Raw genomic sequence first — 24,926 nt, 5'->3', positions numbered from 1 at the left:
CTCGGGTCATGGGAAGTATTACGATAGGACACGAATGGATCTTGTCTTGACACCATTTGCGACCTGTGTATATTCTATGGATTTATGTTAAATGATTCGATACGGTGACTGAAAAAAAATTAACAAATAGAAGATCAATGGAATAGTTCAAAACAGAAATTAGTAAAACCTATCTCTTCATTCCATTCAGACCATCTATTTTTTATTCTCTCAATCCAACGCATTTCCATTCATCCACTTTCCACCAAGAAAATCAGCAATGCGCTTTACGTCCGTCTTCCTCGCTTAATTCATGTCGGAATAAAAGTTTATGGTTTTCTGTTATCTCGTGATTCACCTGACGTAAACATTACTACCGGTGAAAATAAAGAGAAAATCTGTGTAATGAGTCGGAGATACTTTATAAAAATAAAGTATCAAGGAATAAATCAGTATATTGATTACATACCCCCTCATACACAGATTAACCCAGCGCACACGAAACAGTTGTCGTTTTGTGGATTAATATTGGAGTTACCACAGGGGAATTAATTCACGCCTGCATAATCATCAATTTAGGATTATACGGTACAGTAGGGAGAGGGAAATTTGGATAAATGACGAGATGGAGGGAGAGACAGACAAAAGGAGACAGACTTACTCTATATAGTTATATGCTTCGAATCTAATTTTTTCATTGGGCTTACCTCGACTAGGGTAATGAGGATAATGAATAGCGGAGGTGGACAACACGTGTAGTGATCAGCGTAATATTTTCGGTCCCGTTCCTCGGTGAGGAATTCATCGCCGATCATGCGGACCATCCTGCAAATAAAAAAAAATATACATAATTAATTAATTTCACAGTCAATTAATAGACTTGCCCCTGCTGAAATTTATTAAACAAAGGGGAGGAGAAAAATTGGATACATTTTGCCTAGTCATGGGTTGCGTTCTATCGAAATAACGACAAGCTCAACAATATACAGTATCATGTTTTGGCAATGTGAAACTAACCAATATTAATCACGCAGGCAATGGAGTTGAGAATTATTACAAATTCATAATTACCCTGGTTGATTAATCAATCAATGTATATGAAATGCTATTGAATAACAAATTTCCTAAAACCCTGGGATTCTATACAGTAATACAAATTCTGTACTGTCGAAACTCGGTAATGAGCTCTCGTCAGTCCTCTTCTAGCCTCAACGGAATAAAATTGAATGAAAAAAAAAAGGTGGAGAGAAGTCTTTTGAAAATTAATTAACGCCAGTGATGTAACGAGGTTGCATAAGAAATTGTTTCAAACGTGTTAGTACACTTTTCATCCTCCCTTTATCGGCAGGAAAAACTTTCAATGTTGGCTTTTACTCTCACCGCAGAAATTCTTAAATGTAAGTCCCTCCAGGGATGAAAAAAAATCTGCAATTGCTGCCACAAGGATCAATCATCCGATCGATTGAAAAATCCATCACTCATGAGAAGCAATAAAAAGTAATTTTTAATGTCTACATATTCGATTGAATCCACAAATTTGATACCATGGTTTTGCTATATAAAGAGATATGTTAATCCACTATGATAATTTTTTGACTTCACCACGTAAAAGGACGTCGCATTGTGCCACCTCGACTGGGCTTTTTATCTTGAAAAAGCTCCTTCTTCATTATTTTTTCATTGAGTTTCAATCCGATAGAAATAAGAGAAACCACTGGTTGAGGCTAACACGAGCGTAGGAACAATGGCCACAGGCCTGTCACTGGTTCTCCAGTTGGTCGAATTGGTATGAGTGCGAAAAAGAGATAATTCTATTGTCTCCAAGTTTCATCGTTACTTCATTTATAAAACCCTTTTGAAATTTCAACTCTAGACCGTCTCACTGATGAAATGGCGTTAGCAATTGTATTTCTTCTTGCCTTTCCCCTATCGACAACCCTTTTTTTTTACGATACGCGATTCTATAAGGTATCCAGGAAGCCCCCAGACCACGTATAGTGTATCTAACAACCAGGATTGTGAAGTTAACAATATCCACAGAGGTAACCGCAAAGGACGTACTGGCTTATCGATCCAGTCCCCCCTTCAGCCAACTTTTTCGTACAATCTCTATGTTGTACATTATAAGAGAGAAACAGAAAGCGAGCATTCACTATAAACACATGGATCATATTTAAAATTATAAAAGGCAAAAAGCCGCACCCATACTTTATTTTCATCGCTGGATATTCATTAACTCGGGCTGTAAAGAAACAAATAATTTGTGGAATAAAAAAAATAAGCAGAGATCCCGTTCCATGATTATGCTGTGTCCCCTCCCTGTAAATACACGCAAATACATATCCGAGTTTTTGCCATTGAGGCCATGAAATCCGAAAAAACAGGGGCTACCGTATTTTCATTAATTTTAATTGACCTCGTTGCATTAATTCCTCTCTTCACCTTCTATCCATTTTAACCTGGATTATAAATAACTGACGAATTTAATTTTACTCGTTTGATATGGATTATCAATTAGACGAGTTCATTTGAATCATGAATTGATGTTGATTCGCATAGCACAATTTCCACAACTCGAATTTACTGAGCCATTTTTGTAATTCTGCAAAAACAAAAATAGAAAAAAAAAAACCGTTGGCAAGTCGTTCCATAAAAAACGAAAATGGTCTTTCCCTCTAAAATAGTCCGATATCTCACGGATTATCTCCATCCCTCGGGTAGGATATAGTATTAATGAAACTCCCGGAGATTGAAGAAATGAAAAATAAGAGAGCGAAGATAACGAGGAAACGTCTAGGTCCTAGACTCTAGGATAACCCAGCAGTAATAACAGCAGATGCATTGTCATCTATTCCATGGGTTATAACAATGCCATAAAATCCAGTACTGCACATTTCAGGAGTGCAATTAGTATATGGATTGCGAAGGTGTATATTGGTCATAAGGATGGGGAAGTATGTGTTGTGGCTGCGATGAGATGGTGAACACAAGGGGTTACGGCAATAGCGTTTTACTATACAAAGTTTTTGAGCATATTGACGTTGTCAGAGAAGGGTTGAAAATTCGTATTGGATTGCGAAATCACCCCAACGATTTTCCCAAAATCCCGTCATCCCGTATTATCGATGAAATTTCAAAAATCTCTCCCGAAATTCACCATTTCACTCATGAAATTCCTCAGTGCTCCAATGATCAGAATTAATTAAACCACTGATACTTCAAATAATTTAGAGTTTAATGAGGCTTTTTAATGATGATGAACACTCAATTCCAACTGGCCTGTACAGAATGGCGCCAAGTACACTCAGAGAAATACAGAACGAGCATCAAAAGTACTATCGACAAGTTGTTGGAGTAGAGTGTCATTGAGAGGAGGAGGAGGAGGAGGAGGAGGAGGCAGAGAGAGGGATGCGCCCCGAGAGGACTCAATTCCATTGCCTTTCCTCCATCTTTCAACTGCTCCACTCTTGCTCCAACCTTCCGCCTTCGAGACTGGGCCCCAACCCCAGTTGCCTCGTTAGCGCCAGTAATTGTCACTTGTTAGGTGCCAACTTGTCATCCTCCTCAGTACCTATTCTGCAGTCCGTATCTCCTCATCCACCGGCTTTACTTTGCACACCGCATTCTATATACTTTTGGGTTTAAAACCGCAGAGGGACTTTTCGACGTTAATCAGCCCACAGATTACCAACATGAAATTTTCCAACAAGTCAACGGTAATTTTGAATAAAATTGGGCGAATCAATTTTACTGTTTACCCAATGTAGATACGAAGGTAAATTCAATGTTCAGACGGGAGGACAGCAAATTCAATTATTCATTAATTCAATTATTTTATTACTATTTTTAAATATTATAATAAACCTCCGATCGAGATTAGTTAGTTGGTTGGTGGAAATGATTTATGCAGAAAAGAATTTCGACTATAGTGAATTAATTTCTCACTGTCTACATTGAATCCTGCCAAGGGAAAAGCCCTCACGGTCAGTTCCTTGAGAGATGAAAATATAATTGAATCAACTCATGCGGTTTCACGATTCTACCCGCACTGGCATTATAACGAAAGTAGAAATTTCATTTGCATCGCAAATATCGGTAAAGTTTGAGGACAATGTTCCTCCTTTCTTTCCGACAACCCCCAGCTCGTCCTGAAATTTGTTTTAGTACCGCAATGGATAAGTGCAGGGGATCTCCGAGGAATAAAAATATGAAAATTCGTGGAGACACGCCCGACTACCCCGCAGAAAGGATACTCCTCATTTCCAAAAACAGAATTTGAGTTCTCAATTTCTTTTACTGATAAGGGCCACTCAATACGATTCAGAGAGAAATTTTTCCCCATCTATCCTTCAATCAGTTATTTTCGTTGAATACGTACAACGAATCCGAAAAGGTATTGGATATTGGCGAGTGGAAAAGAAGAGCAGCGAGTGAAATCCGAGACGCTAGCATTGGGTTATTTGTGTATCGAGAAATTTTTTGAAAATTCACAGTAGCTTGACCTTGACAGTAGACTGTCGACGTCTTGAGCAAAAGAAGGTGAAGAATTGAAGGAATAGATAACGGAGGAAAAAATAATTCCTCTAGTGTCCGGAAATAAATAAAAGTCTCGTCGGAGGACGTTGGCGATCAAGCGTAGCATTACAATCCGTAACGGTATATACGGATCGATGATGCGTCACCTCACGATGGCTATCCTCTCTTATCTGTGACTATCCTCTCTCTAACTTACACAAAATTGTCTCATACATACGGCCAATGACATAGAAAATATTATCCCACGGACTCATTCCTGGTCACTTGTAACGGCGATGGAATATTAACGAGAATGTGGAGAGAATTATGGGGCGATCAATTGAGCCATTCGGACATTTTGCTGGAAAGCAGAGAGAAAAAAAAAAGTGAAAATGCGAATTAAATTCGCGTTCAAAGGGAATTGAGTAAGTTTTTCATAGGGTTTCGGCTCTGTATTGGCAGCAGCCAACTGACAGAGTATACACATCGTTTCCCAGTACTCTGAAAATAGAGAGGAGTTTCGCCGCCGCACAAACAGCGTCTCGTCGCGAGGAAACAACAACACGTGCTTTTATGACAAAATCCGGTGTACAAGCATAGGCTGGCAAACTATTGGAAACGTTTGTGGCTTTTCGAATGACAATTAAACCAACTCATACCGACTTGGCCGAATTTCTACAATCACCAGGAAATGCCTTTTTCCATTGAATCAACGTCAGCGAGAGACAATTGTTAGAGGCACTTTATTATTATTTTCCCCATTCCCTTCTATCTCTTTTATCTCGCACACGGTGAATCGATGAAGAGGCTTTATTTACGCTTGACAAGCGATGAAATACCATTTAGCAATGCGGGTAAAACCGATTACCATCGAACAACCCAAGCTCTGACATTTTCGGTAAAATTGAATGAACCTGCCACATCAAATTTAAAATATCGTTCAGATGTTTCACTAAATTTCAACAATATTTACATGATCGACGTGTGTTGGGGCCTGCCATGATCACCTCCATATGCAGGTGCTACAGTTGTGGTAATGGCACCGTTGCGAATTAATCCTGGTGCTGGTCTCGCACTAGTGGCAATTGTTCTCGGCCCTTGACCGCGAGCATCTTTCAGTATTTTTTTAGCGCTTAGCGGCGTTGTCACGCACATTATTGACGCCACTTTGTAACTACTTTTCACACTTATAATCGTACCACCATCGAAGCTAATACCCACTCGATTGTGAGTATACTCGCGAAAACAAATCAAAACGATGAAAACCAAAACACAAGCACGATAACACGAGGGGGGAAAAAGTCCGAGTTGATTATTATTCTCTCATTTATTTTCAAAGCATTGCTTATTCCAAGATCCGCCGATTTGTTGATGAATAATTTTTCAAATTTATTGGCATTATTGGAACTATCGGAATAATATACTTGGGGTTTGTGGAGGCATAGAGAGTGATGCCCGGGACTTTTTGATCGTTGGATTTTGGGGGTGCGAGTGCACGCGTGACGTTCTATCGCACACGTCCCTTCTCGCAGGGCGCCACGGGCTTTACTGAGTCTGACTGACCGAGTGACTCTGGCCTCACACGAGAGCGCTCACCGCGGGCGTGGGTGCACACGCGTCTACCTCTCGGTGGGGGCACAACCGCCTCGTCCCATTGGACTCCGACCCGGCGACTACCTCAGAGGGGGGGAGAACACAACCAGCCAATCGGTGAGCACTTGGGTTACGGCATTCTGCACATCCAAGAACATCTCTACACTCTGCCGCGAGCCGTCGAGACGTTGAGCGGACACGGCTGCTCTCTCAAACACTGCCACTCTCTAAATCCATATTTTCGTTTTATTAGGATTCAACAGGCAATTTGTGTGAATTATTTCTGTGAATTGTTTTTATCTCTCCTTGGATTTTTATTTCCTGGTGAATTATTGTGCCTGATCGGGAGTATTTGGAATGCATTGACATTGACCACAAAATAATTTCAAGATCACCTTTTACAAATTTTCATTGTCATTCTATTTGGTGAAGGTTTTTTTTTCTACTTGGTTACTTTGGGGATTTGTTTTATTTTTATGGATTGTGAATTTAGATCACACGGAGCATTACTTCTTGGTAATTACCCATTGAGTTGAATGCTCTCGAGTAGAGAATGGCCAATCGTTGAAAAGGATTTTTAAAAAGGAGGGCGCGCGCTGACACCGCGGGAAGTGACCAGGTGGTGAATTCTCAGCCGTCGCGTTATAGTAACAAAGTTTTTCACGATCCAATGGGCCCCCCCTTGAGCCGATGTCACGGCTTTTTCATGCTCCCATTAACTTGGAGGATCTCTCCACTAGGATTTTTAGCGAGTGCCGATGTACTGAGAGAATAAAAAGAAAAATACTCGAGAAGGGCGGGTGTGCAGAAGTTTCAATTTAGCCGGCAGTGTATCACTATGAATGCTCGTTTCTTGTTACTCACCCCTCGGGGTTTTGCGGAGGAGAAAGAAAAAAATCGTGCGTGAACCAGGCGTTATATTTTAGAAGTGACCCCATAATTGACCCATGGAAAATCACCCATAAATCCCTCTCAAACTAGCCATATTCTTCAGCCTCACAACTCCCTTATGCTTCCGACACTTTAACTACCAATAAAAATTCTCTCATAATCACCGTAAAATATTGACAAAAACTAATGACTCAATAATCATAACAGAAATGTTAAAAAGCCACTTTCTTACTCTATTACATTGATCTCGAAACGAATTTAATCTTAGAGACTGATTAAATTGGATTTTTCTAGCAGCAATAAGCCGACTCACCACTCAGCTAAACTCATAATTGTGCAAAGTAAGTTTGACGTTAATTGAAGACGGAATGATTTTGCTTCCGGATGACAAGGAGCAAACAGGGAGTCGCGGGTAATCCAGGATAGGTAGGCAGAATGCCAAGAGCAACGGTGAAAGTCGTTAGAGGTAGGTAAGCTCAGTACGTGACACTTCCAAAGGACTCCTACCAGTGTCCTTCATAGGTGCGATATATACAAACTGAAACTTCCAATTTGCCTCCGAGTTGTACAAGCACCTCCTTTCCATCCTCTTTTTTTTTTCCTTTTTTTCCTTTTTTTCCTTCTTTATTCTCTTTTTACTTTTTTTTTTTTATGTAAGCATTGACGTCTTTGTAACAGCTACTGGGTGGCTTCTGTACAATAGAGAGACGAGCAACAATGTAAAGTTGCCTCAAAGTATGCCGTCCTCCGCATTTGAACGATCAGCAATGTTATTTTTATTGTCCATGGGCAAATCTGAGAACTCATCCGTATTTACAAGCATTCGAAATGAGGAATAAACCATTCAACGTAGTGAAAAAATCGTCTGGAATGTCAACTACGGCTTTCAATACAGCGATGTCACACACGTCGTTCGCTCTAACGGGAGTAGGGCCATCAAATAAAAATGATGGGGTATTTATTACCCCCTTCGGCAATTTATCCGCTCGTCATGTGACAAAATTCACAATTTAAATGAAAATCCTCGAGTCAGATAGTCACCTCGCGTGCTCGTTTAACAGAGGACCACCTGACGCAGGAATTAAAAAAAAAAAACCTATGAAAATGAAAAATCTAAAAAAAACATAAGAGGGGAGAAATGAAAATTTAACCAAGTGAAGAATAGAGAAAACTGCATTTGTATTAAAGCCCTGGTAAACTTACGTGATCAAGTAGGACATGGAAAAATCAAAAAAAGATCTTACATCTGATCCCGGGGCCACGAAACTTTCATTATCATCTAAAAGACAAATATATATAACTTTCACTATTGCTGTACGAAAAAACCTGATGAAAATTTGGGCGGGATGAGTGTGAACGAAATCAACCGTCGGTTGATTACACAAAATTGACAGAACAATGGACAGAAGCGTGTTGAAGAAAACAGATCATCACCCTTGTTGCCCTCGGGATTGGCCTGAAATCTCCAGAGAACGTCCAGGAAAGTGCACAATCGTGTTGCACAGTTAGCACACGACGAGGTAAAATAGAAATGTGTCTCTTCCTCTCTCTATACTTCATCTTACTCTCATCACACCCAATGTTCATTGCATACATCCATTCGTTTCGCATGGCACTGGCAATGTTAGAAGCCGGAGACATTTCCCTGAGTTACTTTGACAACATTTACATAGTCTACCCGTCGGTTGCATTTGCGTTAGACGCACGGGTTTTTCTCCAGGGTAAAAAAGATGGCCCAATAGGATTTACTGTTTCGTCTGTATATCTATTGTGCCCAGGGTGTGATATACTCTATAACATCTACCCTATCCACAACTACTCCACCGTGTTCACTATCGTGGCTTTTTTTTTCAACAATTACCTGCTTGGAATATCTCACCTTAATATTTTCGATCCTTCCAGCACCTATATAGAATGTCTCTCACAACACCGAGGGCTCTCATGCGAAATATTTTATTTGCATTCTCTTATCTCGTATGCACAGCCACTGTACTAAAGGTTTACTGTTATAACCGATGTGTCAACTCTTACTATTTCAACGGAGATCTGCACGGCAATTGTAGGCTTTTTTTTTTTCATTTGTGGATGAGAGGCATTTACAGAGGCATTACGCATTTCATGAAATATAATAAATTGTCGGGATACTGGTGTTTGTCGTATGAACTCACCTGTAAAATAGTGGTGGCTCATGTATCAGCAGGTGAAAGTCATTCTCCGAGCATACCTCTCTATCACGATGATGCACAGCGCACTTGAAGCTCCTGGTGCGCTTTCCGCTCATCTGAAATATGAAGAATAAATAAAAAATGAAATTAATAACACATGATTTAATGGGGATTACACTGAGAGGGCTCCAGCAAAAATTGCACGGTTCGTCAAGCATCGGAAGTATATATAGATCGAATTTCGGTTAACATGGTTAAGCAAATGTGCCATAACCGGGGAGCAAACTACCCCTGAGCGCAAAGTGTCTGTATCACATCGTTTCACTCGCTCATCCCTTCAGCATAGATGTTATCCCTCTCGGAATGGTCTGGTTCCAAGTTTGGTCTTGCGGTTTTGCAAGTGGATGAGGGAAACGTCGAGAAGTGAAGTCGGTGAATGAGAGGTTTGCGGAACTGCTGAGCTTGTGTGTATATATACCACCAGCTTTGCCGATTTGATTGCCAAAAAGTCAAGAAGCTACTGAGTAGGAAGAATAAAATGGACGTGGAGACATGCATCCGAGAGACGTCCCCAGAAGTCCAGTAAAACGAAATGAAAGAAAATTCAGGAGTACTAGAGTCAGTTGATGGGAGGGGAAAATTTAATTTGTCTCCACTCGTGTTTGCAAATGAAATAAAAGACAAAGTCAAAGCGATTTCTCTTATCATTCTACTCTGTATCGTTTGGCAATCTATATCAGGCACATTTGTAGCTCTCGTTTAGCCGAAAAATGCAGGTGCACACGAGCGAAGAAAGCTCAATAGAAACACGCATTCCTACAACTCCTTAACAATTCTCCATTGTCTCACTCCTGTAGAATCCCTCAGTTGCTACTTCAAGTTTTCCTCTCGCTCGTTTTTCCATCGGTTTCGCTCGGTTTATTGGCAATGAAATGGCCGATTCCATCGAGTAAATCTTCGACTTCGCGGATTTTACGAGTCCACCGTGGGCACCAGACTTTCCTACTCTTTACCTATATAGATACCACACCGGAATCGATACTGCGGGGTAGCATCTGTGCTTGTACAGAAGATAGAAGGAAATACGAGGGAGATAGTGATTTGGCTTTGGGTTTAACTCTCTCAAGATTACGGGAAAGGAGTTTTAAGTGCAAAATAAACAGTCTTCCCAAGTTTTTTAATCTGTTCGAATATAAATTAATTGCTTCACTCTCAAAAGAAAGAACTAAAGGGGTGGATTTGTTTTGCTGTGAATTCAGTGGGAAGTTTGTGGGATAAGGAGGTAAAAATTGAATATGGAAAGTTCGAATGAAAAAGGAAAAATGGAGATTGAAGAAATGGATACAGAAGAATCGAAACGGAACGGTGAATGTATACAGAAAAGCGGTCTACGTTTTGGGGGGAGATAACTCGTGGATTACAATCTCTTCCTCTCCGTTGGAGCTTCCGCTTGGCGAATTCCACTGGAAGAAATATTCCGTGCACGAATAACGCATTTTCGTTTGGACTACACAGTATCCTATCGCCTGCACCCCTGTTTCACTCTTTCTCCATTCGTTGGAATATGTACACGGACGGTTGGGCTGTGCGAATTCACGGATATATATATACGAGTACAGTGACGCGTGTGATATGAATACGAATTGTCACGAGTGGTATGCACCTATCGTGGGGTAATTTCCATATGGTTGGTTGTATCGGATATACTGCTGAATTGGTTTATTCTGTGAGAATGAATATGCGCCCGTTATTCATCGATTTTTCATATTTTCCTTCGGCTAATTAAATCGCATTTCATACAATTTATCCAAAACTAAAGCCCATAAATGAACAAATTGTTTTATTCGCGTAAAATTACTGCAATAATCGCAGATGACTCAAGTTCGTATTAGTGGTTGGGAGGCATTGGCTAACTATTTGCTTATAACATTGAAACGAAGGACTATTGAGTGCTGATGCAGGTCTCGGAGTTGAGGACTAATGGCTATAGTAATGTCTGCAAGCGGAAAATTCGCTGTGCAACGTTACGAACGATTTGTGGGCTAGACAGAGATATAGTCCACCATTTTCCTACCGATGATCGGGTTTCCCCACTAATCGAATTGAATTCCATTCATGACTGGAATGTTTATTGGTTTGCATTTACAAACGATCTCACAATCGAATTGTATTCGCCTCATCTACGCTTAATGCTTCGTTCGCGTTTCGTCCGAGCTGGGGGAAATTTTGCTGTTTTATCTTTTTTTTTTTATTCCACTGTATTAACGTATAAGCTTTTTATGGATTATTTTTTAAAACTGGAATTGATTATTTTTCTTACGCAGCCAATACACAGAGATTTGGGTGTAGATATGGAGCACGAATGCTGACAAATTGCACGTGAAAGTCAGCTCTGGGGCGAGGAGGGAAAAAATAATTTTCTCAAGATTCACAAAAGTTTCAAGTGCCCGTTAATTACACCGGAAGACCCGTGGGAATGTTTGGGGCATTGACCTGTGGATAGATTAAAAAGATATTACGTGGTGTGGATAATATTAAAATTAATTTCGACCTACTGACAATAATTATAAGCCGACTCGAAGAAAATATAATATTTTTATTTATTGTGAAAGTATAGCAATTTTTTATGGGTAGTTTCAAATACAGAGTTTTACCGCCCGTCCCTGTCTCCTGTAAAATGCAACATAGTAAATTTTCAGACAAATTTACCGCAAGACATTCCCGGAATCGAAAACAACGTACAGTTCAAATATCGCTCGTTCGAGTTTTGAGGTTGATAGCTTCTGACTTTTATTACGTAGAATATAAGAGATGCTGTGTACTGAGTATAATGACATTTTTCAACTCTACTGAAGGAAAAGTTCAGTGAAAAATTGAACAATCTGAAAAATATCACTTGCCATGACAGGGTGAATCCGATCACGCCCCAGGCTCTTCTCTCTTCATTATTGACTTCTGAATTTAAACGCACATGCGTAATTGGAGAGAAAAAGAGATTTATTGTGCAAACCAAGGAAAGGACTTTCGTTACGGACATGAATTGTTCTATGGGGGATGGTCGAGGAAGGAATGTATTCAAAGGTAAATTTAGCTTCTGGGGGAGCCAAGGATATACCTGAAAATAATCGGATTAAAGCGTGATGAGATGAGATAAGTGGAGAGAGGTGGAGTAGCTGCGAGTGGTAAGCTGTCGCGTGGAGTTGACTAATTGGTCTCATTACGCCCTTCCAGTCTAAAAGTGTGGGACAATCAATTCCAGTAGTAAGGGTGCGGGGATGGGCTGTCGAATAAAAAGAAATACAAGGTGAAGGAAATCCGGGGAGGGTACGAGAGCCGACCTCGGGGGCCATCTTCATCAGCTACTTCAAACCGAGTTTTCCCTGCTACCTGTAAGGGCGACTCAATGGACATGGTGAACAACCTCAATTATATATTTCCCATCAATACTCCAAACTAAAAAAAAAAAATGGGCTGTTCGATTGAATGATTTTTTATCTAACAATCCAGATGTTTTTTTTTTTTATTAATTGCTTGAAGTTAAAAGGTAAATAAAGGAATGAAAAATATTGTGATTCTATTCTCTGATGTTTCTCGACTTTTCTTTACATACGACATCAAGATATGTATGCAAATAACCAAAGAGCTGTGATTTAACCCAGAAGGCACGTATATGATGCCATAAAGCCGTTGCAAGCACAATAATGCGCTCCAGACCCGATATAATACTGAATTGGCAACGAAGGTTAGCCTATACATGCTGGATCATGTGGAGCACAAGCATTTCGTGAACTGAGATCTTTCCTTGAGGTAGATAGACGGTGCAATAACCCAGTATGTGCACTGTTATGTTAATCCTCTGTTACCTACACGATGATATACCTCAGCATTTCCGGTGCTAGGCAGTCTTGCCATTGAGTGCCTCGGAAATTCTATTCTCAGAAAAATATATGCCGCTGATAGTGAAAAAATGAAAAAAATCCGCACAATTCTTCGGGATTCAATCACGAATAGAGTTTCGTGTGAAAAAAAAATATATTGGAGTACATTATATGGGCACCGATTATTATGTCAACGGTCAAAAAACTTAATTCGAGGGATAATGCTCAATTATATTTCTACAGTGAGACAGTCACCTGGACTTATTTGCAGTCTCTTCTATTATTATTTTTCCTCATTTTGTTAATCGTAACCGACGATCTGAAGTATATTAGGCAGTCCCCTTCCGGTTTCATGTGGTAATATGTGGAAAAATGAGAAAAAAAAAATGGAAAAAAATGGATCTCACGCTTTGGAGAGCAATAGGACATGCTAGCCTGAACATAGAAGTGGGCGAGAGGATGATATTGCGTTTGAGTATTAAAACGACAGTGAATTCAATTATCGGACCTCACTTGCTTGCCCACTTCGCCAGTTAAATGGGTAGCGATGATTGCGCTCGCTCGGTTTTCCACGCCGCGACACTTTGTTTAACCATCACAGCCCAATTGATATTAATTCCCGATTGGCAATTAAGCGGTTTTCGGGCCAATATCGAAATTCCTGTCGGATCATAGAGAGGGGATTGTTTATGCCTGCAAGTCTACACACATTCTGGCTAGAACATATTTATGATACATGTGAGGAAATGTACTTTTTTTTTCCACTTGCATCATAATATGTTATCACTTATTTCATGCACTTTCCTGACAGCCGTATGTATCCATTATTCTGGCAATTATTCGTGAGTCCTCTCAAGTCGAAATAATGAATGTATTTAATTATTATTGCAATTCAAAGTAAATTTAGATCCTCGGTGAAGAGATCTAATTCCAATTGCCCACGGAAATAACGATGTGTGCGATTTATAGATAAAAAAATCGATTCGAGTTGCCTTCAGTTTATCGATGATAAGACTATTCTGGCATAGTATTTATTATTCATTTAAAATTCTGTTCTTAATGAATGAATGTCAATATCCCAAGCCAATTCAGTCAACTCTGGAATTTTTCGGATAAAATATTTCCATCTCCGTGTGAAGTGTCGATATTCTTGGAGTGAGTATTAATTGACAAGACAGAAATATCTCTCATTTGAATAAAATAGATTGAGCAAAGGTGAAACGTATAAATGTAATTATTTCTGAATGCAAAACTTTTTGAATGTTTTCTGGCTGTTGAGGTAACGGCACATTTCTCTCTTTCATGCACATATGTATGATTTCTCCCAAAAATATTTTCTTTATTCCGATTTATGGCTAGTGGCGTTGAATATTTTATATAAATATCGAGTTGGATTGGGGGTGGAAAATAGTATAAACCATTACAGCTCGTATATTAATTAGATAAAAAGAAGTGAAGCTTGGTGGAAGAAAGGAGTAGGTTTTCCTTGATAGAGTTTTGCATGAGAGGCCAAAGTTTTCGACAATACGACGGATCGTTGACAAAAGAAAATGAGGACAAAGGAGGAGAACTGAGAGGGAGAGTTAGAGAAGCATCGACGGAAAATCTTTGAAGGAAGTTTTTAAGGTGGTGGAGAAAAAGTCATAAGACTTCAGTGAATAACAGAGAGGAACTCCTGGATATAATAATTTCCTTGGGACAATGGTGGATCGTAATCTCAATTCGAATGGGTTTGCCCGTAAAGAATTCATGAAATAGAGAAGGGAATAGATTAACTGAGAACGTAATACCGAAGATTTTATTCGTTTTGGGAGGGCGTTTTTTTCCTGTGATAAAAAAGGTCAGAATAAAATTTAATTTTCCCGATATTGATAACACGATGGAATTGAATAAATACGATATACTATTGAAGTACTTTTATCTCCATGGGGCTCCAAAATTGTAATAAAATATTTGAACGAACAAAAATTGAAAGTTATATGAAAAAAAAAAAAATTATTCGAGTGGCATGATTTCATTTATGACAATGAGAAAAATTCATTGAATTCGTCACGACCCAATATTCAACAAATTTTAACAAGATAAAAGTCCCAGCTAAGTGAAATATGTCGTCCAGGTAGGTCTCATGGCCAATTTAGAAGAACTTTCAAATTGAGATAGATCGTTAGAGACAAAAATAACCGATAGACGACGACAGGCAGTTGTCGGCTCGTTGGTAGGTTTAACCCCCGGAGAAGAGCCGTGTACGAGGCGGTATAGCGCCAAGGTATAGAAATGACACGCACACACAGAACTCGTGAAAAAAAAAGAGATACAGAGAGGTAAAATAAACGTAGCAGTAGAAGTCGCACGGTGGTCCGAAAACGAGGCGGCAAAGGACCAAATTATAGACATCGAAGATTGCCTCGAGAAAATCAATCATACGCATTTAAAGATAGTCGGCACCAACTCTCAGCCTTTTATCGTCCACTTTGTCCTTTTTATATTTCTTTAGTTGGAGTGGAGCTACCTCCACTCCTACTTCATTACGACTTAATTTCATCTAGTATATAGAAACTGTGCGAGAAAGCGTTCAACTTACAGATGCAGTTAAAGAGAATGAAATAAATGAAAGAACTAAGAGGATAAAAAATATATGCACCAGGTTGGAGGGGATTGTGAAGGAGCAGTACGGTCTTATTAGTCGTGGTTAACGTGGGGCAAAGCCTCTGGAATACAGGAAAAAAAAATGTGAAAAAATGGAAGAGTGGGGAGGGGTAAAAGGCAGAAAAGTGGATCGATGCCGCAAAGATAAAGGTGAAAATAATATAAAAGATGAAGATGGAGGCATTACATTTCAATTTGAATAAAAAAGAGAGCGGCAAATTGATTGACCCCTCAAGAACGGGCTCCCAACTGAACAAGATCCTCATGTCCATAACCGGAAATTGATAATTTTCGATAAAAGGGGCTTGAATATAGCGCATCGCTCGATGGCTCTTGTTGTTCTATGAACAGGTAACAATCCAGGGAAAAGAATAAAATTCCAGAGATAGGGAACAAGTGAAAAATTGGTGGGAGAGAAGATATTTTGTTGTTTCGGCCCTTACGGCTAATGGAGTTAATTTCGATGGAATATTCTTACTATGACTCAATTTGCTTCGTTACTCTCCAATTCTCCCATGTTTACCTGGGATCCTCAGTTAACCCTGAGATTCTCATCTTCTGTTTGGGTTTTTTACCCTCAGAAGAATTATTTTTCCACTTTTTGAACTTTATCGTTGCCAACGCTGCAATCAGAAATTGAAATAAAAAATGGAACCAAAAAATTGTTAACCTTAATTGATGCAAAGAATTTTCCCTCCCTCTGTTTTATCAATTTTTGATAGTTGATATCGGAGTAAGTCAACACACGAGAATTTAAAGATACATTTTTTACCATGTTTGTTTCTTATTCTTTTGATGGAAGTGTTAATGAATTTGGGATTTTTTGTGGGCTTTTTTGAGAAGATCATCTTCTCGTTGTATCTTAGTTAATTTCTTGATAAATATCAGAGCTATTTTAAGTAGACACTGATGAGTAACAGACGCTGATGAAAAGCCTATATTTACAGATTTTCTATTCGTTTCTGGGCATTATTATTTATGTGGTAGTTTCGAAGCCGTCGTTAGAGTAATTAAGAGGCCAGAAGGCACTTTCCAGTGCTAATTGCTTTATCTCTCAGGCACAGCGGAGGGGCAAAAAGGAAAAGAAGGTAAAGTAAAAGTCGGAAGAAACTTTTTCAGCAGTAAAAGCGTCGGATTTATCTTTTCATACTTTCCCATCAGTGCAGCTGGAATTCTGCACATTGATGTTTCATGACATTTGTATTTTCCTTGTTCATTCTCCATACATGCTTAATTAGGCAATTAGTACAATTTCGAAAAGTGAATTTAATGAGAATGAGGTTGGCGCGGTGAATGAAGGTAAATAAACACAAAGCAAAAAGTGGTCAAGAGGTGGACGAAATATAATAAACAAAATGAACTGGTGCCCTCGTGGTTTTTAATTAAAATTACGTGAGTATGAAACGCCAGTGTATGCGCGTGTGTGTGCGTGAGAGAGAGAAAGAGAGAGAATGAGGGGAAAATAAAAATAAAAAAAAAGAGAAAGAGAGGCGAGAGCTCGTCCATGGCGGATTCTCTTTGCCGTGTGCTTTGGGGAGATTCGAGCAAAAGAGCAAGTAGCAAGAGAGGCAGAGAAGAGGAGATGGGTCAGAGTGAGTTCCTCTTATTTTTACCTTTTCGTTGGGACGAAATGAGTTAGTCGTGTACATGGAACAACGGGGGGAAGAGTAAAATTTATGACAAGGTTACCCATTCGAACACAATCTCTTTCATTTTATGTGAATTTCTCAATTTCTACAGCTTTTTCTCTCTCATTAGAAAATTGAAGTTCGCAGGTATTCCCGTGTCTTTTTTACATGAATTTCAAAGAAGACGACATAGGAAATCATGAATATTGGCAAATGGCCGGAGGCTGCGGACGCGTAAATGCGGGTATGTGAGTGTTCCCAAACTTCGGATATTTTCATCAAAATTAATTTTCATCTAGACAATTATAAATAACAAATATTGATTAAAAGTTCACAAAGTGAAAAATAAAATTGCTGAGCAAGTATTTAATAATCAACTTTCAAATAACCATTGAAAGGGCTGGAAAAAATTGTTTCTCGAACCGTGCGGTTGATTGGAATTTTAATTCCATTCAATTGCAGCGAGTTAAAAATTGATTTGATGAATTTTCATTATCACGCCCGAATCCTCTCTCTGACTCTATAACCAACAAAGTGCCTCAAGACAGCAACCAACCTGTTGCCCTCGTGAAGAAGAGGTATTCATTTTGTGGTGTACTTCTCCTTCCTTAAATTTTTCCAAGCCACCAGACTTTTACAACTTGTACCACCTCCTGTCTACATTATTCAAAAGTAATTAATTAATGAGAAAAGAAAATATTTTTCAGGTGAGTAAAATCACCCGATAATGAAATTCATGTCTTAATGAAAAATCAAACATCTCATCTCATTTAGTTTTTAATCAACGAAAAGACAAAAGCAAATAATCTTTCTGTAAAAATTCACGGAATTTTTCCAAAAATAATTCGTCGAAAGAAGAAAATTTAGATAATTCCATTGGTACGTGTATTCCCATAAATTCAATGCCTCGTGGCCGCACAAAATTAACGGAATATCCCCAGAACGAGTAAAAGGGCACGGCCGTTTCTCAAGGGGAAGAAAAAGCCGCACCCTAAAATCTTTGTCATGCTCTTTTGGACAATCTTAAGAAATATTCGTTGATGTGTGGGTGGCAGGGAGCCATATTCTCATCCAAGAAATTTCGCCGACACTCCTAATATCCAGTGCCCTCTCTTCTCTCTTGGTGCCTCGCCATCTAATATGTAAGTTATCTCGACTCAGTTGGATTTTGGAAGTTCTCGGCCTTCCTCCTTCCGCCAAGTTACCTCCCGTCTTGGGCTCGTATACACCACCTGAGCCAAACGGCTGTAGCCCTCTTCCTCTTCCTCTTCCTCTCCACTTAGCGACACACGTGAGCTTTCCTTTCCTCCTGCTTGTGCACCAAATTAACTTTTACCACCGTCCTACCAATTAATTTACAACGCGCCTCTTGCGCCCCATCCTAATTGCGAGTATAAATTAACGAAGATGTGTTGGCTATTAATTATGTTGAATCGTAGGTCATACCCTCCCATCAAGCTTTGTACATTATGTTCTATCTACCGGTCTCTTCACTATTGCAACGTTCAACATTTTTCGCTCCCATTCCCACTGCACTTTTCAAAAATTCCAAAGATACCATTGAATTTCCAAGAATTTTTTTATGCAAAATTCATAACATCACGAATACCATGGAAATAATTAGTAATTCCGTTGTTTTCAGGATTTAATTAATTCATGTGTTTTCTTGGACAACGAAGTTAATTAAAATTCATTAACCATTGAAGAATTTGTAAAATATGGAATTTCATAATACGTTTTCCTTCAAATAATATCCAGCATTGTTCTCCTCTAAAAGTTCAACCACACCGTTCCTCACCTCCCAGTTTTTAATATTTTTATAAATAGTAGTTATTTGTGTCACTTGTACCCTTCAAAGAGTATTGAATTTTTTTTTTCATTTTCCATTTAAAATTTGCCTTTGTGAAGGGATGGTTTTAATTCATTTTGGTTCGTTGAAAAGTGAAAATTTGAAAAGTGGTAAAATTTTAGTTTCAACTCCCCATGAGTTTCACATACAGAGAGGTTCATCGATACCCCTGTACTAATAATTCAAGCGGTCGCTCTACACCCATAAATGCTCCTCCCGTATTCTCTGTATATCGTGTACACACTAAAACACACCAAACGGAAGAGACTGCGGCAAAGGGTGTGGGAGAGGTGGTGTGGGTTTTTCATTTTTTGGTGCGTATTAACGAATGACGAGTTGAAAATACAGGACCATTTCGGAAGTGGAAAGAGCCTGCAGCCACGAGTCCCGGGGATGAGGAAAGTTCACATGAACATAGGCGTATAGGTTTTTGTCCAGTTTTGCAGAGAGGGGTAATAAATCCGCAGCCGGGACGGCAAAGCCTATAAATCAGCGGCCATTTTTACCCGGTGAACTTTTTGACAAAGCAATTGGGAATTGTTTGGTAAAACGTGGTGAAAGAGGAGAAAAAAGTGTGGGAGGAGGAGAGAAAATGAGATAAACCGCGCCTGTGGTGAGGGAGGAAAAGGGACGTTGTGTGGAATAAAAAATGAAAATATCACGGGGTTTTGGTGTTCACGTATTTGTGTTTAAATAACGGCCATGCGTATGTTGGTAGTGGTATGGTTGGCGTTAATTCAGCATTTTATGGGCTAAAGTCCCTAATGTCCCTCCCGTTGTAATGCGCCAACACATAAACCTACAAGCTATTCATTGAATATTTGTTCCTCCTTCATTTTTATTGACCCTCCCCCCCTTTATAGCTGCGTGATAATGTACGCGCCATTTGATCCTGGTAAATGAACGATAATTGGCTCAATAAATGCAGGAACAATATTTTGTACTCAGTACAGTAATATCGAAATGGTAATTAATAAATGTTGTGAATTATTATTGAGGATGCGAGTAATTTAGTGGTGTTGTTTGCTGGGAAAAATAGCACTATTTAAACGATGTAGACACGAAAATAAGGGAGGGGGATTTTAAAAAAATGGTAAACGAGCGGAAAGCACAGTGAGTTTTGGAAGTGCGCCAGATTCGTCGGCTCACCCTCCACTTGGTGCCCCAAAAGCCCCTTCTCGATTCCTCGAGAAACCGACGAGCCATCGAGAGTGCTTTTCCTACCTCCTTCACTACTTTTCTATAAATAACAGCCGGTGTCTGGCTATATGTCTGGAGTGGCTCGGTGCATATTTTTACCGATTCTAAATCTGTAACAGGACATTATGATTATTGCCACAGGATACGATTGAACTGTTCAATCTGGACCAGAGATAGAGGGTATAGTTTACCACTGGTGAATCGAGGTCAGAATATCCTTGGATGATCCATCGTTTTCTGGATGGAGTACTCTCAATTTTCCCTCATTAATCTCTATTTTCTTTCCTTAAATCATAAATTATGATTTCTTGTGAATTTCTCTCATTGGCCCAGAGTCTTTTAGGATCACGTATTAGTTCATCCCGCTATCCAACAGGCGAGACTTCTTGCTAATGACAGAGAGGCCCATTAAAAACAAACCAGACGTCTCGCTCCGATAGGCATCGGTGGAAAAGAGATGGATCCTCATAGAGTAGTCCAACTAGAGAGTGAAAGGAGAGATGGTAGAGGTGTGTGAGCCATGGGCTCTATCCGTGGAGCAGAATGATTAAACCTATTCGTTATCGGTAACTGGGGAGAGATTAATATCTCACATAAGTTTGCACTGGGGGAGACAGAGAGGGAGTTCTTTGGATAGTGAATAGGTGGAGTCAACTTGCAGCTAGATCCAGTCGCAGCGCAAATACCAAGGGCTAAACTGGTTGGACGAAGAGGGATAGTAAAGGGGTAGAAATTACCACCTCTTCTGCCACTTGAAGTCATTGCTAGTGATATTTGAGGGAAGACTTTGCTCTTATCCTTGAACGAATGGCTTCCATTTAGCTTCCACTCAGCGAGATCAAAGGAGTTAAGAAAAAAATAAAAGCGTAATTTTTATTGCAATTAAACAACGATGAATATTTTCGAGAATTTATCAATTTTATGAGTGATGAATAATGGATCGAAAAATGACGTTGGATTTTTGGCTTTGGATATATAAAGGACAACGATAAAGTTTACCCCGGGATTTTTCTTCCAGGCAATGCAAAAGTTGAGGATGTCACGAGAGCACCACGTCAAAGTTCTTGCGTCCGGTCTAATTCAAGTCTCTTTGAAAAAAATTTAATATAAATTGTTAGGCATAACCCACGCCTTGATGAACTGTTGAGTACACGGCGAATTGAGATCAGAAGCTCTATGTGACGAAAAGTCAGTTCATCAACGCTAACCGGTATATATTTAATGTTTAACGTTCTAGCGTTGTGGAGCGAGAAGAGTATAGTATTTAATGAAGCCCCTTGATTTCACTCAACGTCTCAAGTCCACTGTGAATTTAACCGCATTTGTTGCACGCTGCACTGACGAAGGAGTTTTACCATTGGACGAAGCCAAAATATGCAATTCGTTGGGATACGGTCAACGATTCAGTTTGCATCACTTTCTGGAGTCTAGAGTGGGAGCAGTAGAAGCTGTAGAAATGTAGAACGGGTTAATGGAGTAGTAAATTTGTTTTATAATTTTGCGGATGTTGCTGGAGCAAATGGCTAATTGCCTCCCTAATTAATTATTTGAGAGATCCCAAAAGGGGTGAGTAATTTTCATTAATTATTATCTTGAGTAGGTTATTAGATTGAACAATTAAAAAAAAAAGTTATACAAATTTTTGGGTGATTGAGGGGTCAAGTTCACGACAAACGTAAATGAGATGAAATTGACGGTTATTCCTAGTCTACCGAGAAGATAAAGAGAATATAGAATGAGCGAGTGGTGTTCGTGGGGGTCCAAATGGCTCAGCCATGATCCACGAATAGCCTTCAACGAGTTTTGGGCGCGTTGACGTGAGAGAGACCCATGAGTCAGAGATTGTCGGGATGAGAAGTGGAATACTTGGTGCGGGATTTTGCTAAATGTGTGTTGATCTCAGCTTCTTGCTTTGTCTATGATTCCTCGGGTCTTGGGGAATCTGGACGACATGGGTCTCTCTCTCTCTTTCTGTCTCTCACTTTCATCGGGGTTTTTACACTTGACCCCTGGTGCCTTCGCTAAGCCTCTTGATGAGGTACATGAAAGAGATGGAGTCGAAGTGTTAGGGACAGTGCCAAGTGTCACCTCTCAAATTGGCATTGGCCCTCAGCCTCACTTTCACTCGGTCTCACTCACTCACCACGCCTTTCTATCCCATTAGCATACCCGACGCACATATCACCACGTCTCGGTTATTTCCTGTCGGATTTTCCGTAAGAATAGAACAACGAGGAATCAAGCCCCTCCAGGAAATTTTTCAGATTCATTCCAGGAATTGTGGTGACAAATCAGAAATTAGAGATACTATCATCACACTATTAAATAGTTAGAAATCATTGCAAATTTATGGGCAGTAAAATAAAGGAAACAATCGGCGATATCTGGATTTTCTTCAGCCATTGTAATCGATTGTAACGAGATGAAAAAAAAAACGTTTTAAAAATCGTTGTGAAATGGGTGTTAAAAAATATATGTGGTAAGATAAAAACACGACTCGTCAGCCATTTCCGTTGGTGTTTTCTCTATACGCCCTGGAAAAACTCATTTTCTTCATCTGGCCAGCAGTGAGTGGTACCTTCGTTAGGGGGTTGAGGGTATTAAAAGCTCTCTCGCTTTTGTCGCGTGCATAGAGGTAGAGTAGTCAGCAAAACTGGCTTTTCAATGATTCTTTCGTTCTCATTGCTGAAATTCCTTTTAGTGGGCCCACCGGTAATTTATTTCCCACCCTTCATAAATTTCATTTATGTGAGAGGTAGGCATTTTTTTTATTTAAAAAAAATCCTTATTCCCCGGTGGGAGGAAGAAAAGAACAACTCCCAAAATGGGTTACACCAGAGTATATCCTCCAGCGATTTAATTAGACGTGATTAAACCCTCTGGGGAAGGATTACACAGATCTGTGAAAGCTACCCACCCATTCCAAAAATATATCATTAAAAATTCCATTTCACTCTAAAAAATCTTCATCATCAAGTGAAATCTCTCGTGTTGTCAAATGTATTAATTAATCCAAAATTATATTAGTATATGAAATAATGGGATTCTGGGCCGTTGCTTATTCGTTATTTAAATCTGCTTCTATAATTCATTTTATTGAATGAAATCAGTGGATGTCAAAACATATGGATTTTTTACATGCATGCACCCCTGATGATGATATTTGCATTGAGCATTTAAATTTATTGAATTTTTTATTTATCCTATATGTGGCTTTTTGGAATTAATGGAAAAAACAGGGTTACGTGAAGATTATCCATTGTCTGCATGTCTTTGGTAATGAATGTGGGAGGAACAAGTGTAAGCGCTCAAGGAGGGTCATAAGTGAATTACCCTCGGGGGTGTAAGACCGTCGAGGTTGGTGGCGCGCCTGTTATTTAATCCTGCACATGTCTTCTATATAGTGACGGGAAGCCTCGCGTGAGCTATAGTCCGACATCACCAGGTGACCAGGAATTGTTTGCCCATGCACTCATTATTATTCGTTCAAGACACATTTTAGATGACACACCACACGCCACTTCAACCACTATTTTTACCATTTTGCCAATAATTGTCATCTTAATTTTCCAACGCTTAATTTTCAATTGAATTCCATCTTAGAAACCTCTCATCAAATATAGATTCATTATCAGAAAAATTGGAACCGATATTTACTGTTACCTTTGATTTTCTGGGGAATTTTGGATTCGGAAATTTAATGACAAGATAGGGTAATTATAGGTTTATTAATCTTGTATGGCAGTTCATGTGTTGCTCATGAGTCATTCTATTTATATATCTTTTTTTTTTTTTACGGGATTGTCTTGATCGAAATTGAAGGAAACATTTTACAAATTCCCGAGTGAATTACTATCCTCGAAGAACGACGAACCCGTGAATTGGGGGTTTGCAATCGCGTCACGTATAGTATCCAACGACCAAGCTTTCACCCAAGAGCATCGGGACAACACGATAAAATGTTGGAAAGTGATGAAGGAACTTTTCGATCCTAAATCCCCCAGGTGGAGGATGAGAAAAAAAGAAAAATTCCAAACTCGTTTTCACTCACCTTCACCCTCATCTCTACATTTCAATTTCTTCATCTGTTGATAATTGAATTGAATAAAAGAAAAATGGATTTTTCCTCCTCATCGCAAATTAATTCTCCACTGATGTGCGCACAGTAGTTTGTCTTGCTTGAGATTAGTTTAACATAATGGAAATTTATTTTGAGTATCCATACGTACGTGCTCTCGTCTTAGATCACAGTACTTTGAGGTTTATGAAGAGGGGAGGTTGCAGTACCAGGGATAGGGGTAAAGAGCAAAAGAGGGGTTGGTTTGCAGTTTGTGTTTGTTGGTGCACTTTGAGACAGGCAGTCTCTTTACCCCTCGCATCTCTTTTCTGTATAGTCCTTGAGAATAAGCCCGGAGCATACAGCTCCAGCTCCACTTGATCTCACCACGATTGGCCCACTCGAACTTCTCACCAAAACTTTCCGAGCAAGTTATAATCGAAGTCGGCGTAATAGAGTTGCTTCAACCCCCTACTACTTCCACCCCTTTCCGATAGGAGGCTGATAATAACGACGTAGAAAGCA

The 24,926-nt window shown here is 39.4% G+C and overlaps 1 protein-coding gene across 1 annotated transcript in view; it reads right to left on the bottom strand.

Moving 5' to 3' along the window:
* Positions 1-686: 686 nt before the first annotated feature.
* The window catches only part of LOC105263827 (rhomboid-related protein 3-like), a gene marked incomplete at its 3' end in the record, with an annotated part of 66,642 nt that continues 42,402 nt past the window's right edge, over positions 687-24,926 (bottom strand). Inside the window, exons 5-6 of the mRNA XM_011300293.1 lie at positions 9,147-9,259; positions 687-804 (exon numbers count right to left, since the gene is read on the bottom strand). Of these exons, the coding sequence (XP_011298595.1) occupies positions 687-804; positions 9,147-9,259 (231 nt within the window). The remainder of the gene's footprint in view (positions 805-9,146; positions 9,260-24,926) is intronic.

Source organism: Fopius arisanus, unplaced genomic scaffold (assembly GCF_000806365.1).
Source record: "Fopius arisanus strain USDA-PBARC FA_bdor unplaced genomic scaffold, ASM80636v1 scaffold00016, whole genome shotgun sequence".
In the NCBI taxonomy this organism is placed as follows: Eukaryota; Metazoa; Arthropoda; class Insecta; order Hymenoptera; family Braconidae; genus Fopius; species Fopius arisanus.
This window is presented reverse-complemented; position numbering and strand designations above follow the sequence as displayed.